This window comes from Anguilla rostrata, chromosome 8, assembly GCF_018555375.3.
Source record: "Anguilla rostrata isolate EN2019 chromosome 8, ASM1855537v3, whole genome shotgun sequence".
In the NCBI taxonomy this organism is placed as follows: Eukaryota; Metazoa; Chordata; class Actinopteri; order Anguilliformes; family Anguillidae; genus Anguilla; species Anguilla rostrata.
The window spans coordinates 228,592-242,889 of NC_057940.1; the positions used below are offsets into that span (position 1 = coordinate 228,592).

At 46.3% G+C, this 14,298-nt stretch overlaps 1 protein-coding gene across 2 annotated transcripts in view; it reads right to left on the reverse strand.

Annotated features, from left to right (window-relative positions):
• Positions 1-13,138, reverse strand: part of LOC135260447 (neuropilin-1a-like) — a 58,144-nt gene extending 45,006 nt beyond the window's left edge. The window contains exons 1-2 of one of the 2 annotated variants that reach the window (XM_064345664.1): positions 12,472-13,138; positions 10,613-10,787 (exon numbers count right to left, since the gene is read on the reverse strand). In XM_064345664.1, coding sequence (XP_064201734.1) covers positions 10,613-10,787; positions 12,472-12,532 — 236 coding nt within the window. In that variant the 5' untranslated portion in view covers positions 12,533-13,138. The remainder of the gene's footprint in view (positions 1-10,612; positions 10,788-12,471) is intronic. The other variant, XM_064345663.1, reaches the window with a different exon arrangement.
• Positions 13,139-14,298: the final 1,160 nt, after the last annotated feature.

The window sequence follows — 14,298 nt, forward strand, 5'->3', positions numbered from 1 at the left end:
GAAGCGCAGTCAGTTCAGAGGAATTTAAACACAGGAGAGAGTAATCCAGCCCTCCCATCGCCCTCCAGACTAAATTTAGCAGCGCGAGACAAAGAGAGACCGGAGGATCGCTGTAAATAAAAAGGCTGGAAACAGGGGCACGTTCCCCAGTAACCTGCCAAAAAACAACCTTATGACTTAGATCATAATCTCCTCTCTACGGCAAGCTCCACAAGGCTCTGTACAGTGAGGTAGATGTTATTGTAATGTAACTGTATACTCTAATCATTACTGACAGCATAAATCTGTGTTTTACAGTTCTAGCATAACTCCAGGAGGGAATACTGAGGCCTGGGCGTGACGGTGTTTAGCACACATGGCCTGGGTCAGATCCACTCTTTTGAGCTGCATGTGTGTTTCTTTGGTCAAATGATACAAAAGCAACATTTCCAGGCGGGATTTGGCTGGAAAGGTTCTCGGTCCAGAAAGGGGCCCTCGAATCAATCTGTCACTTTAAATAAGACTCTCCTACTGGTTAAGGGAAAAAACAAACCTGAAGCCCAAACAGATTTCCAAAAACAAGAGCGAGAAGCAGTGGCAAGAGGAGGAGGGGTGGGAGGAGGGAGGTGGGAGAGGTGAGAAGGAGTGAGGGGAGGAGGTGGGGAGAGGAGGAGGCAGGAGGTGAGGAGGAGGTGAAGGGAGGAGAGGAGGGGGAGGGAGGTGAGGAAAAGGTGGGAGGGAGGAGAGGAGGAGGCGGGAGGGAGGAGGTGAGGAGGAGGTGGGAGGGAGTAGAGGAGGATGTGAGGAGGAGGGGAGAGAGGAGGGGCGGTGAGGAGGAGGTGAGAGGGAGGAGAGGAGGAGGTGAGAGGGAAGAGGTGGGAGAGAGGAGGAGAGGAGGAGCCGAGAGTGAGGAGAGGAGGAGGCAGGAGGGAGGAGGTAAGAAGGAGGTGGGAAGGAAGAAAGGAGGAGGCAAGGAGGAGGTGGGGGGTACGTCAGTCAGGCCATCAGGGGGAGCTATGGCCTCCCGCGGGACACTAACTGAAACTTAGGCCAGTTTAACGCTGAACTGCCACCATCGCCATGGCAGCCTGTCTCTGTTTTGGGAGCCCAAAGGGGACCATACCTCACCCCTCGCTAAGGTCCGCTTCACTTCTCCTTCAGCATGTAACATTAATTAACCCCCGCCCCCCCCCCCAAACCAAATGAAATAGCTTTAAACCTCTCAGCTCTCTTTGAGCTCGTAAGGGCCAGCCATGTTCACGGGGGAGGGAGGGCAGGCTGAGGTGTGTGACTGCGACTCCATTAGAGCGCAGAAACAGAGTCGCTACGCGCTGTGATTTCAGACGCCGCTGGACACGCTAAGCCAAGAACACACCCTGAGGACAAGGCGTCTCACGCGAGCACTTACCATCCTCACCTCAGTGACAGGCCCATGCACTGAAACAGCCTGGGCGCTCTGCATTAAACAGCCTGGCCGCTCTGCATGAAACAGCCTGGCCGCTCTGCATGAAACAGCCTGGCCGCTCTGCATTAAACAGCCTGGCCGCTCTGCATTAAACAGCCTGGCCGCTCTGCATTAAACAGCCTGGCCGCTCTGCATTAAACAGCCTGGCCGCTCTACATTAAACAGCCTGGCCGCTCTGCATTAAACAGCCTGGCCGCTCTGCATTAAACAGCCTGGCCGCTCTGCATTAAACAGCCTGGCTGCTCTACGTTAAACAGCCTGGCTGCTCTACATTAAACAGCCTGGCTGCTCTGCATTAAACAGCCGGGCTGCTCTACATTAAACAGCCTGGCTGCTCTGCATTAAACAGCCTGGCCACTCTACATTAAACACGCTCATGGCCGGCGTTTAAACAGCCTGGCGCTCTACATGAAACAGCCTGGCCGCTCTCATTAAACAGCCTGGCCGCTCTGCATTAAACAGCCTGGCGCTTGCTCAGCTGGCTCTACATTAAACAGCCTGGCTGCTCTACATTAAACAGCCTGGCCGCTCTGCATTAAACAGCCTGGCGCTCTACATTAAACAGCCTGGCTGCTCTGCTAAACAGCTGGCCTACTTAAACAGCCTGGCTGCTCTGCATTAAACAGCCTGGCTGCTCTACATTAAACAGCCTGGCTGCTCTGCATTAAACAGCCTGGCCGCTCTACATTAAACAGTCTGGCCGCATTAAACAGCCTGGCCGCTCTACATTAAACAGCCTGGCCGCTCTGCATTAAACAGCCTGGCCGCTCTGCATTAAACAGCCTGGCCGCTCTGCATTAAACAGCCTGGCCGCTCTGCATTAAACAGCATGGCCTCTGCATAAACAGCTGCGCTCTACATTAAACAGCCTGGCCGCTCTGCATTAAACAGCCTGGCCGCTCTGCATTAAACAGCCTGGCCGCTCTGCATTAAACAGCCTGGCCGCTCTACATTAAACAGCCTGGCTGCTCTGCATTAAACCGACTGGCTGCTCAAACTCGACACAAAGCACTAACACTACTCTGGCTCTATTAGTGGAGTCAATAAAGTCACAAACGTTCATCGATTTTTGTGGAAAATAAGTTTTGTAAAAGCACCAATGAGTCTGCACAGTTCTCCGCTTCACTGCAGTTCATTAGCTCAGGTCCATTCTAAAAAAGAGTGGAGATGCAGGAAGAGGAAGTGATGTTTTATTGGGACGGTGTATCTCCAGCCCATACTGTGTACATCACTACGCTGTGGACAGCACTTTCAGCTCAAATAAACACAAGGACACTCAGCTCATATAAACACGAGACACTCGCTATTAAACACCAGGACACTCAGCTCATATAAACGACTGGGCACTCAGCTCATATAACACAGACACTCAGCTAGGCACTCAGCTCATATAACACACATGACACTCGCTTTTAAACAGAGGACACTCAGCTCACATAACAGAGACCTCAGCTCCATAAACAGAGGCACTCAGCTCATATAAACACAAGGACACTCAGCTCATATAAACAGGAGGACACTCAGCTCATATAAACACGAGGACACTCAGCTCATATAAACACGAGGACACTCAGCTCATATAAACACCAGGACACTCAGCTCATATAACCCAGACACTCAGCCTATAACCGACACTCAGCTCATATAAACACCAGGACACTCAGCTCATATAAACACCAGGACACTCAGCTCATATAAACACCAGGACACTCAGCTCATATAAACACGAGGACACTCAGCTCATATAAACACCAGGACACTCAGCTCATATAAACACCAGGACACTCAGCTCATATAAACACCAGGACACTCAGCTCATATAAACACGAGGACACTCAGCTCATATAAACACCAGGACACTCAGCTCATATAAACACAGGACACTCAGCTCATATAAACACCAGGACACTCAGCTCATATAAACAGGAGGACACTCAGCTCATATAAACAGGGACACTCAGCTCATATAAACAAGGACACTCAGCTCATATAAACAGAGGACACTCAGCTCATAAAACGAGGACACTCAGCTCATATAAACACCAGGACACTCAGCTCATATAAACACCAGGACACTCATCATAAAAACAACCTAGTCAATAACAGGACACTCAGCTCATATAAACACCAGGACACTCAGCTCATATAAACACCAGGACACTCAGCTCATATAAACACCAGGACACTCAGCTCATATAAACACCAGGACACTCAGCTCATATAAACACCAGGACACTCAGCTCATATAAACACGAGGACACTCAGCTCATATAAACACGAGGACACTCAGCTTATATAAACACAAGGACACTCAGCTCATATAAACACGAGGACACTCAGCTTATATAAACAGGAGGACACTCAGCTCACATAAACAGGAGGACACTCAGCTCATATAAACAGGAGGACACTCAGCTCATATAAACACCAGGACACTCAGCTCATATAAACACCAGGACACTCAGCTCATATAAACACCAGGACACTCAGCTCATATAAACACGAGGACACTCAGATCATATAAACAGGAGGACACTCAGCTCATATAAACAGGAGGACACTCAGCTCATATAAACACGAGGACACTCAGCTCATATAAACATGAGGACACTCAGCTCATATAAACATGAGGACACTCAGCTCATATAAACACGAGGACAGACAAGCAGAGAACCAGAAGTCTTGCAGCTGGTTGTTCTTCTGCCCTGGTAATTGCTGGCTGAAAGGTTTGCATTCGTAACAGAAAATAGAGAAAAGATGACAAAGGCTCATACTGTCCACCACTGCCTGCTCCACCTGATGTAGAAAAAAAATTCAGCTGACATTCTCTCACTCAGTCTGTTTGATATCGTCCTCCTTCTAAGTCCTTTGACGAGACAGACCTGATTTTTATAATTTTTTATGAGTTTTTATGAGAACAGCAGAACACGCTGTGTGTGTGTGTGCGTCTGTGTGTGTGAGAGAGTGTGTGAGTGTGTATGCGTGTGTGTGCATGCATGTGTGTGTGTGTGTGTATGCACCCGTGTGCATGTGTGTGTGTGAGAGTGTGCGTGTGTGTGAGTGCGTATGCGTGTGTGCATGCATGCGTGTGTGTATGCACCCGTGTGTATGTGTGTGTGTGTGTGTGTGTGTGTGAGAGAGTGTGTGCGTGTGTGTTTGTGTGTGTGTGTGTGTGTGTTTGTGTGTGTGGGTGTGTGTGTTTGTGTGTGTGAGTGTGTATGCATGTGTGTGCATGCATGTGTGTGTGTATGCACCCGTGGCATGTGTGTGTGTGTGAGTGTGCGTGTGTGTGTGTGTGTGTGAGCGTGTGTATAAGATACTTAGAAAGACAGAGCAGAAGGAAATTAGCCTGGTCTTTATTTCAACATTAGCAGGAGGTTCAGCAAAGGAACAGAAACCACTGCTGTATGCCTCTCCTCACCCTAATATATTTCAGCTCAATCCTAACAAAAAGAAATGGACACTTAAAAACCATTTTGGAGCAATCGATAGTTATCCTTGGTAAAATATACAGAGATCAGGATATCAGGGACAGCAGGAACAGTTGATGTTACAATGCTAACACTGCAGAGAAGCAAGCAAAACATCTGAGAGCAATTTCAGCGCTAAGCAACAGAAGCAGCAGAATATGCTGAATGTTGAGCCCTTAAGATGGCCGCTCTTTGTGCAAACGCTCCACGCTCGCAGTGCGTAATCCTACGTTTGTTTCCCTTTGGAAAGAAGCAGTTTCTCTGACATCTGGGAAAAGGCTTCGGTCTCAGAAATGTGTTTATGAGGATTTGTTGAAAATGCTTGATTCCCATCTGAGGGTTTAACCCAGAAAATGCTCTTCATAATCAGCAATGTTTTCCAAATGTTTGGCCTTTGAATAAAGACCATCTTGTTTTGTACTATTGTACAAATACAAATGCCTCTGTCATTCCGTCATATAGGCCTATAATACAAAAATACTCTTTGAATCACATCTAAAATATAATAGCTAAAGCATCATTTTACAAAGTGACTTGGCTCTTCATTTTTTACACAGACATAAATTCTGTTTATCTGTTGCGTGAAAATCAGATAGTGAACACAGTTACTCAATATAAGTGTGGACAACCAAACAGACTAAAAAATAACCCTGTCACCACTGTCATACTTTTATTATCAGGAGTTATGTTTTTAATCTCTCTCTGGCTTTGGGGCTCATAACTTTCTGTAAAGTATAACTGATCTGAGGAAAGAGAGACAGAGAAGGAGAAGAATAAGAGCTGTAGAGACAGGAAAGGAAGGTCCCTCACCGTCTCCAGCAGACACTGCAGTCCTGTACTACTACATTACCGCTCAATGGACCTGTACCCTGCAGTACCGCTCACTGGACCTGTACCCTGCAGTACCGCTCACTGGACCTGTACCCTGCAGTACTGCAGGATGAAAAGCCTGACCCAGAGGTCTACTTCCACAACCATGGCTGGCCAACTCTGCCACTGCAGCACAAACACAATCTGCCACTGCAGTACAAACACAAACTGCCACTGCAGTACAAACACAAACTGTGCCACTGCAGCACAAACACAAACAGCCACTGCAGCACAAACACAAACTGCCACTGCAGCACAAACACAAACTCTGCCACTGCAGCACAAACACAAACTCTGCCACTGCAGCACAAACACAAACACAAACAGCCACTGCAGCACAAACACAAACTGCCACTGCAGTACCAATATAAACTGCCACTGCAGTACAAACACAAACTGCCACCGCAGCACAAACACAAACTGCCACTGCAGTACAAACACAAACTCTGCCACTGCAGCACAAACACAAACACAAACAGCCACTGCAGCACAAACACAAACTGCCACTGCAGTACCAATATAAACTGCCACTGCAGTACAAACACAAACTGCCACCTCAGCACAAACACAAACTGCCACTGCAGTACAAACACAAACTCTGCCACTGCAGTACAAACACAAACTCTGCCACTGCAGTACAAACACAAACTCTGGAACTAAGGTAAAAGAATGTGGTCTTCAGAGTGTGCTGGGTGAGCGTGGGGTTATAGAGTGATATCAACCGTTCACACAAATGAAGGACGTGGTTTGACGAGCAACACAGTCAGTGAAACACGGCACGCCTGGACACCGATTGGCCCAAAGACCAGCGGAACAACAACAAGGCCAGGTCAGATCTCAAAGATCCCTCTTACTGACACAGAGAGAGGAGAACAACAGGCACAAGTGCAATTAATCACAGTCACCCGGCAACTGCTGATTTGGGCCACAGGCAGGGGTGGAGACCAGGTCGCTGGTGAGGCTACACTCCAACAATCAAAACCTCAAGGCTAACCACGCTGCCCCCAATACACACATGCGTTTGTCCCGCACTGGAGAGTGTGGTTGCTCTGAGAATTAGCTCACTGCTGGTTCCTTTCTACAGAGCCTTGCAGGGCTTGTGTAGGAGTCCTGCAACATCCATCACATCTGAGAGCCCGTTTGAAGCCCTGCCACAAATCTAAACATTGCTGGCATTCCGAGACACGGAACACTCCGTCTCCTGCCGGCTACATCAATTAAAACCGGATTTTACACCTGGCCCTCCCCTGACTGATGCCGCCGGGTCCAGGGCCCAGCTGTAATTACGCCCAGCTTTACGCCCCCATTCTGATCAGGGTGTAAGAAAAAACAAAACAAAACAAAAAATACAGGAGAGCTGCACTAAAGGACTGACCTGACAAAACAAAAAACTCACTACAGAAATCATGGCCATGTGTTAATGTTGGAACACAATCACTGTCACTGTCCCGTTCAGTTACAACATTACAACAGAGAGACATAGAAATGTGAATATAACAGAGAGAGAGAGAGAGAGAGAGAGAAATGTAATAACAGCATTAAACCACTTGTAGAGGGAGAGATAGCGACTGACCCTGTTGCCCATGCCCAGAGACGGCCCTGCTCTGTCATATTAATAAGTCACAAGACTGCAAAAGGCTGGAATCCTTACCCTGAAACTGGTCTCGAGAACAAGAACAAAGCATGCTGAGAGAACGCTGGCTCTGGAATTGTGTTAAAGACGGTATTGTTGGAACTAGCTTGCAAGCTTTATGGAGAACTGCCATTCACAACAGGCACACACACACACACACACACACACGAAAACCCCAAAATCAATGCAGATGTTCGAATGATTGCCTTGTCCAAATGTAAGTCACGTTGCGTATGAATGATGTAACTCTGCGTTTAACGTTCCTTCAGGGCAGAGAAGCTGCAGACGAACAGAGGACCAGAGGGACCACAGGGACCAGGGCGGCATAAAGGCTTTATTCAGCTCATTTATACTTCACACAACTGGCACTATAGGAAGCTGCTTCTTTCACAATGAGACACACACACACACACACACACGCACACACACGCACACAGACACACACACACAGACACACACGCACAAACATGCACACTTACAGGCATACACACACGCACACTCAGACACACACACAAACACACGCACACACTCACACATACACACTATCACACACAAACACTCTCACTCACACACACACACACACTCACAGAATGTGACTGTCTTCCCTCAGACCCTCCTTCCTAACTTGGTTAAGCTTCCTGGCGACTCTGGGTGACAGAGGACTGGGAGCAGGATATCCTGAATAGGACGGTTGGGAAAATAAGGAGCTCTGCATCCCGGATCTCCCAAAATGCACTTATTTACCTCCGTTGCCTCTTCCCAACTGTCTTTCTTAAAGGCAGATGTGCCCCCAGATCGAGCGGCGTATAGGACGCGCACAGGAATGCCGGGGGGGGGGGGGGGGGTGGGGGGGTGGAGGCTGATTTAGGGACGATGCTTGTTTTAGCTGTGAACGCTGATAACCGTTTGCTTGCTTTGTTAATTACGCTTGTGTTTCTCTGCGCTCAGGAGCATGTGCATTCTGTTTAACACTAATCAAATTACAGCAGAGCACTGAACCGGCCCCACAGCCTTCCGTTTGAACCTCACTCAGTCCCCGCTGGGGGGTTTGAACCTCACTCAGCCCCCGCTGCGGGGTTTGAACCTCACTCAGTCCCCGCTGCGAGGTTTGAACCTCACTCAGTCCCCGCTGGGGGATTTGAACCTCACTCAGCCCCCGCTGCGGGGTTTGAACCTCACTCAGCCCCCGCTGGGGGGTTTGAACCTCACTCAGTCCCCGCTGCGGGGTTTGAACCTCACTCAGTCCCCGCTGCGAGGTTTGAACCTCACTCAGTCCCCGCTGCGGGGTTTGAACCTCACTCAGCCCCCGCTGGGGGGTTTGAACCTCACTCAGTCCCCGCTGCGAGGTTTGAACCTCACTCAGCCCCGCTGGGGGGTTTGAACCTCACTCAGCCCCGCTGGGGGGTTTGAACCTCACTCAGCCCCCGCTGCGAGGTTTGAACCTCACTCAGCCCCGCTGGGGGGTTTGAACCTCACTCAGCCCCGCTGCGAGGTTTGAACCTCACTCAGCCCCGCTGCGGGGTTTGAACCTTCAGCCTGAAGAGCTAAAGGGGCAATGTTATAACACTGACAAAACATTCCAGTAACATTGTGAGAACCTTTTAGTCATCTGAGGTTTTGGAAGACCTCAGTTCTTTTCTGAATTGTGAAACTTTGAGAGTACATTGAGCTGGCTGGGAGCTTGCAACACAATTCATGGACATGCAAGGCTTATCATGACACCAGAAGTTTGTAATGTCCAAACAAAAAGTGAATTTTTCTTTCACCTCCAGTGTTTTCATTGTTCAGATAAATATGATTCTGAGTGAAACAAGATCCAGCGTTTGCTGTTGCTTTCTTTAATCGTTCAGAAACAACAGATTTCCCATCTCAGAAATCTGCGTGTGGGTGGAAAGAACAAGCAACAGAAAATCCCTCAGAGTAGCTGTGTGTTCACACGCAGGTTTACAGACATTAGTGTGCTTACACACATTAGTAATTAACTGCTACAAATGACCTCTGGGCACCATAAAAATTCTTGCAAACCACTGAAAGCCTTTTGGTGGTGGTGAGTTGATGCTTCCCACATATTTATTTACCTGTTTGTCAGTTTGCTACCATGTTGTAAAGCTGTGGCCAGCCACCCAAGGTGCCTCATATGTGTGACAGTTATTCGACTCTTAACTATAACAATGACAAAAATGTCAGGCATGACAGACAAAAGTAGGAGAGGAAAGGACATCCCCGGCACCTGCTAAAGATTAATAATCTCAAAGATAATCTACTGAAAGGTTTAATAATCTCACAGATGATCTACTGAAAGGTTTAATAATCTCACAGATAATCTACTGAAAGGTTTAATAATCTCACAAATAATCTACTGAAAGGCTTAACTCTCCTGGAGCTTGTCAGCATTCTGGCAACAGTTGTTTTTTTTCAAAACACCGCAGACACAGGAAATGCATTCCTGCCTGATTCCATTAACAAAAAGAATAGTTTCCTTTTTGACCCCCCCCCCCCATCCCCCATCCACCCCCCCCCCCCCATCTGTCAGCGTCTGCGGCTCCTTTAGCGTTTATTGCTCCCCTGCTGATGAAACGCGATCCGATAGTAGTCCCGGACCCCCGTCTGCCAGACAGGAGCAGTCACCCAAGCCCTGATTTACACTCAGTTTACGGAGCATTTAAACGAGAGGGGAGCGGAATAAGGAGCAGAATAAGGACGGTAATTTATGGTATTTGCTGAAACATGCAGGCACGCTTTCATGAGGGTGTACACATTGCAGGCAGGAGCTACAGGAAGAAAGGTATTTACAATGGAGGCACGTGCACTCAAAATGTCTCCAGAACATACAGGTAAACTATGATTGTGTTTGTTTCCTTTTTTAAACCTCTACAGACAGAGAGGAGCAGGTCTCTCCAAATGAGCATCAGATCCTCCTGCGATACCACCCCAAAACCACACAAAACTCATTTCACATTCAATCGGACTTGATAATCCGCGAGATTAAAAGCAAAAACAAAATAATTGTTTATGCAGTTAGAGTATTTCATAACATTTTCCCAATGATGATAAAAATATAGGAATATCAAACACAGTTATCCTAATGTTCGTTAGCGGCTAGACCAAGCAAGAGAGCAGAGATATCCCCTAAACCAGCAGAGGGCGCGGTTCAACATAGAAATTCAGAAATCCTTTGGCGATCGAAGAACTTACTTGCAGTCTCTGTTCTCAAGATCAAAATGAGGGTTGAAGTTGATTAAAATTCTCTGGTTAGTTTCCGGAGCCTGTATGACCCAGACGCACTTCTGAGACGGGTAATATACCGTTGGATATCCAGGTGACGTGAGATAATTAGGATTTGAAATTAGGATGTTACCTCCACATTTTTCTGCAAAAGAGAACAATACAAAAACATTAAACACTTCTAAAATTGTGAGGTTGATCACATAATCTTGAAGTATAAATAGATTACAGTCACAACGCCAACTTAATTTCCACAAAAAAATCATGTCAGAGCGTCTCACACATGGGCCAAACGGTAGGTAATAACACAATATTTACAACAGTGTTTTCTTTTTTACACTACTGTAGATTTTTCATGGATTTGGGGGGCACTCTGAAGTTGTTTTCATATTGATTTGACAGTCTGAAGTATTGAATCTGGGTAATATCTAAAATTTAGAAACAGAAGTTACACAACAAAATGACTGCCTTGTGGGCTGGGCCTGTCATTATGACCTTTCTAGTGTCCAATTAAATAGGCTTATTACTTCTGTTACAAACAAATGCAGTTCTCCGTTAGAAAGGACACCCTTCAGGTTGAGTCCAATGAAATCATCACTACCCCGCGTGCCTGGCGTGTGATACAGGGCTGCCTGCAGGTCAGCCGTCCTGTTGCTGCTGGCACGACAGGTAAGCGAGGTTAACCACATCCAAAAAGTCTATGAAAATATGCACTTTATTATTCTGACGTGCAACGTGAATTATTCACTATTAATTACTATCTAGACATATTTCCTGGCACTGTACAGACATTGTATTTAAACATGATATGTATAGGTATTCAAACTGACACAGCGCATAGATTCAGTGGGAATTTAGCATTCGCAAAAATTGGCGATGATCTACTGAGGCAAACGCGCCGTACTCAGTAACTAATAGGCTACAACCTAACACTGTTATCTAGTTAACTTGATATTTTAAGCAAAATCACAAAAAAATAATCCTAACGTCACCTTAAATTATAAAGAATTCTTAAAATAACATCAATCATAGCAACGCTTTTTGAAACGCCACCAACAATTGATTGGGCGCTATTATTAAAGGAGTACGGCTTGATGACAATGTCAATTCCACAAACGCAGCCACAAAACCAGATAGAGTTAGGCTCAGGCTACAGGATTAACCTCTCAAAACAATCAATGCGAAAAGACAACACCGGGCTGGCCATCTGATCTTCTGCGGCTACTGAATAACTCAATGTTTGCTTATCGTATCGCTAGTTTGCACAACTTGTCAATACCTATGCCCCCAGTTCGAACATTAGAACTGGTACCAGGCTGCGGCGTTTACACAGTCCACACACAGCCTTATACCCACTGATGAAATCTTCAGTTGAAAATGACAGTAGCCTACGTGGAGCCGTCAATTAGACAAACTTCAAATAAAAAACTAAATCATTGCATTGTTATTGAAACATCTGGCGCACGCGGATATTCCTCATAAAGCTATAACGAATATCACAACCGTAAGTATTCAGCATAGGCTACAGTAGACATGTGGCAATGATTTACCTTAGACACAATCCAAATATATGCGGAGATTACTGTATTAAACATAAGGCACGGCATATTATCAGGTAGATGTATTAAAGCAACTAATCGAGCGTTCGGTTCGGCTGCCCAGAAGTTTCCAGACGCCGCACACAACAGTTTTTAAAACGAGCCCATTTGAAGCCTGTTGTGGGGCAGAGAGCGACATTCCACGGAACGGCAAAAATCGCCTAAAACAGGCTTCGGGTCAGACAACACTTCTCGCATATTAGCCTACAATCGATCTCATTCGTGACTTACCACTGAGAGCTTGGGCAATGACGATTTCGGTTAAAATAAACAGCGCTAATCCGCAATGCATCCTTGAGTTGTAGGGGGGGAAAATAAAACCAGAAACCAGAAAAAACACTCTCCTCGGAGAACTCGTCCGCTCAGGTGATACAAAGCAAATAACCCTCGAAATGTTTCAACCGCGAAAAATTTCGTGTAATGTGTTTCAAGTCTCACGCATCCTGTGTCATTTAGCAGCGATTTCCTACGTCCTTTCCCAGTCTTGTTCCCCTCGCAGTCGCTGGCTTTGCCATTTCCTCGTAAATCGGAGCCAACACAAGTTTAGAGAAAACAAAACAAAAAATAATAATGAGCAAAGTTCCCACAAAACGATGACCACGGCGACGTAATCCCCCTCTGGTGCCAAAAAAAGAACAGATCTGAAAACTGATTGATGTTATCAGGTTAACGCATTGCAATCACGCCGTCCTCCAGCTCCCCGTTCAGCCTTGCTTGTATGACAGCACACGAGTTGTGATACAAACATCTGTAGAATGGTGTTACCATTGGCTACTCCCCTAAATTATGACTGCCCTTCTCTCGTGAGGTGCACCGAATCACTCGCGGCTGCTAAGAGCGCCAGAGATCCCGCTGATTGGCTTGAACGCGATATGCAAAACTGCCCGAGCCTCATTAGCGCCCGATACAATCTCCGAGCTCGCAAACACTTTATTTAAGCGGCTGGAAACACAAGCGCATTCGCCCCTGAACGAAGGAGACCGCTATCTGCGAATGCAACAAAGCAGACAAGCAATCCACTTTTCGCTTTACATCAAAAACCCCAGACAAAATGATAATTTTCATCTCGGTGCATGAATTCATTTTGTGGATCACAACTGAACCGTTTCCCCAAATATTTTAACTAAATATTCCACAATAGCAGTATTTTTTTTACAACATTAAAAAAATCTACATTCATCAAAAAATCTTTCTTAAAGCTCTCTCTCAATGTATTTCTGTTAATGATTAGTTACATTACATTGATCATAACGATGCGCTATATGACCTGAACGATTTGCACACGTAAAACAAACCACGGCATTCAGGCTGCTCGGATATGACTGGGTCACCGCACGGTCTCTGGCCAAGGTATGGCAGGGCGTCACAATGCACGTGCTGAATGCAATTCCCGCTATCAAGACTGCCTTTCGAGTGTATTTCCGTCAGTGGACAGCAGAAAATTTAATAAATAAGCATAAATAAAATTAAACATATTTTCGTTTAAGTGTTGCTTGGCAGGTTCTGGCGCATGCACGATTCAGTTATTTATTTAGGTGCCGTCGCTTTTAAAGGTTCACCGTAAAATTAACTTAGATTATATTGAAACCAGTGGGGAACACTAAAACCACTATTACGCACGCTTTAGGAAATATTTTACATACGTACATTCACGTTAATTAATTAATTAATTAAACTTCAAATATTTTCTCCAGATCCTCATCAGTGTCCACTGCTGCAGCAAAAACCAAGTATTCAAAGGGAACCTTCGCTGTTGCTGACTGGCACAGGCACACGCACTCAAACACACGTTCGCGCGCGTACGCTCGGTACAACAGCCACGCCCAGCCAATGGATGCAATCTTTCTGTAAACCTAGCGCTCCGCGCCGAACTTCTGCGCCAGACTTCAAAGCAGATGATCCTGCCGAGTCGTCACTGAATAATCTGATAAGAAAAAAAGCCTGCTATGAGATATCTGGCATCGGATTTCAAAGTGAAGGAAGATGATAGCTAACAATCAGCCACAAAGGTGCTTGGGAAAAGTTCCTTCCATATGTTCTCTTTGGCGAAAAAGGCTG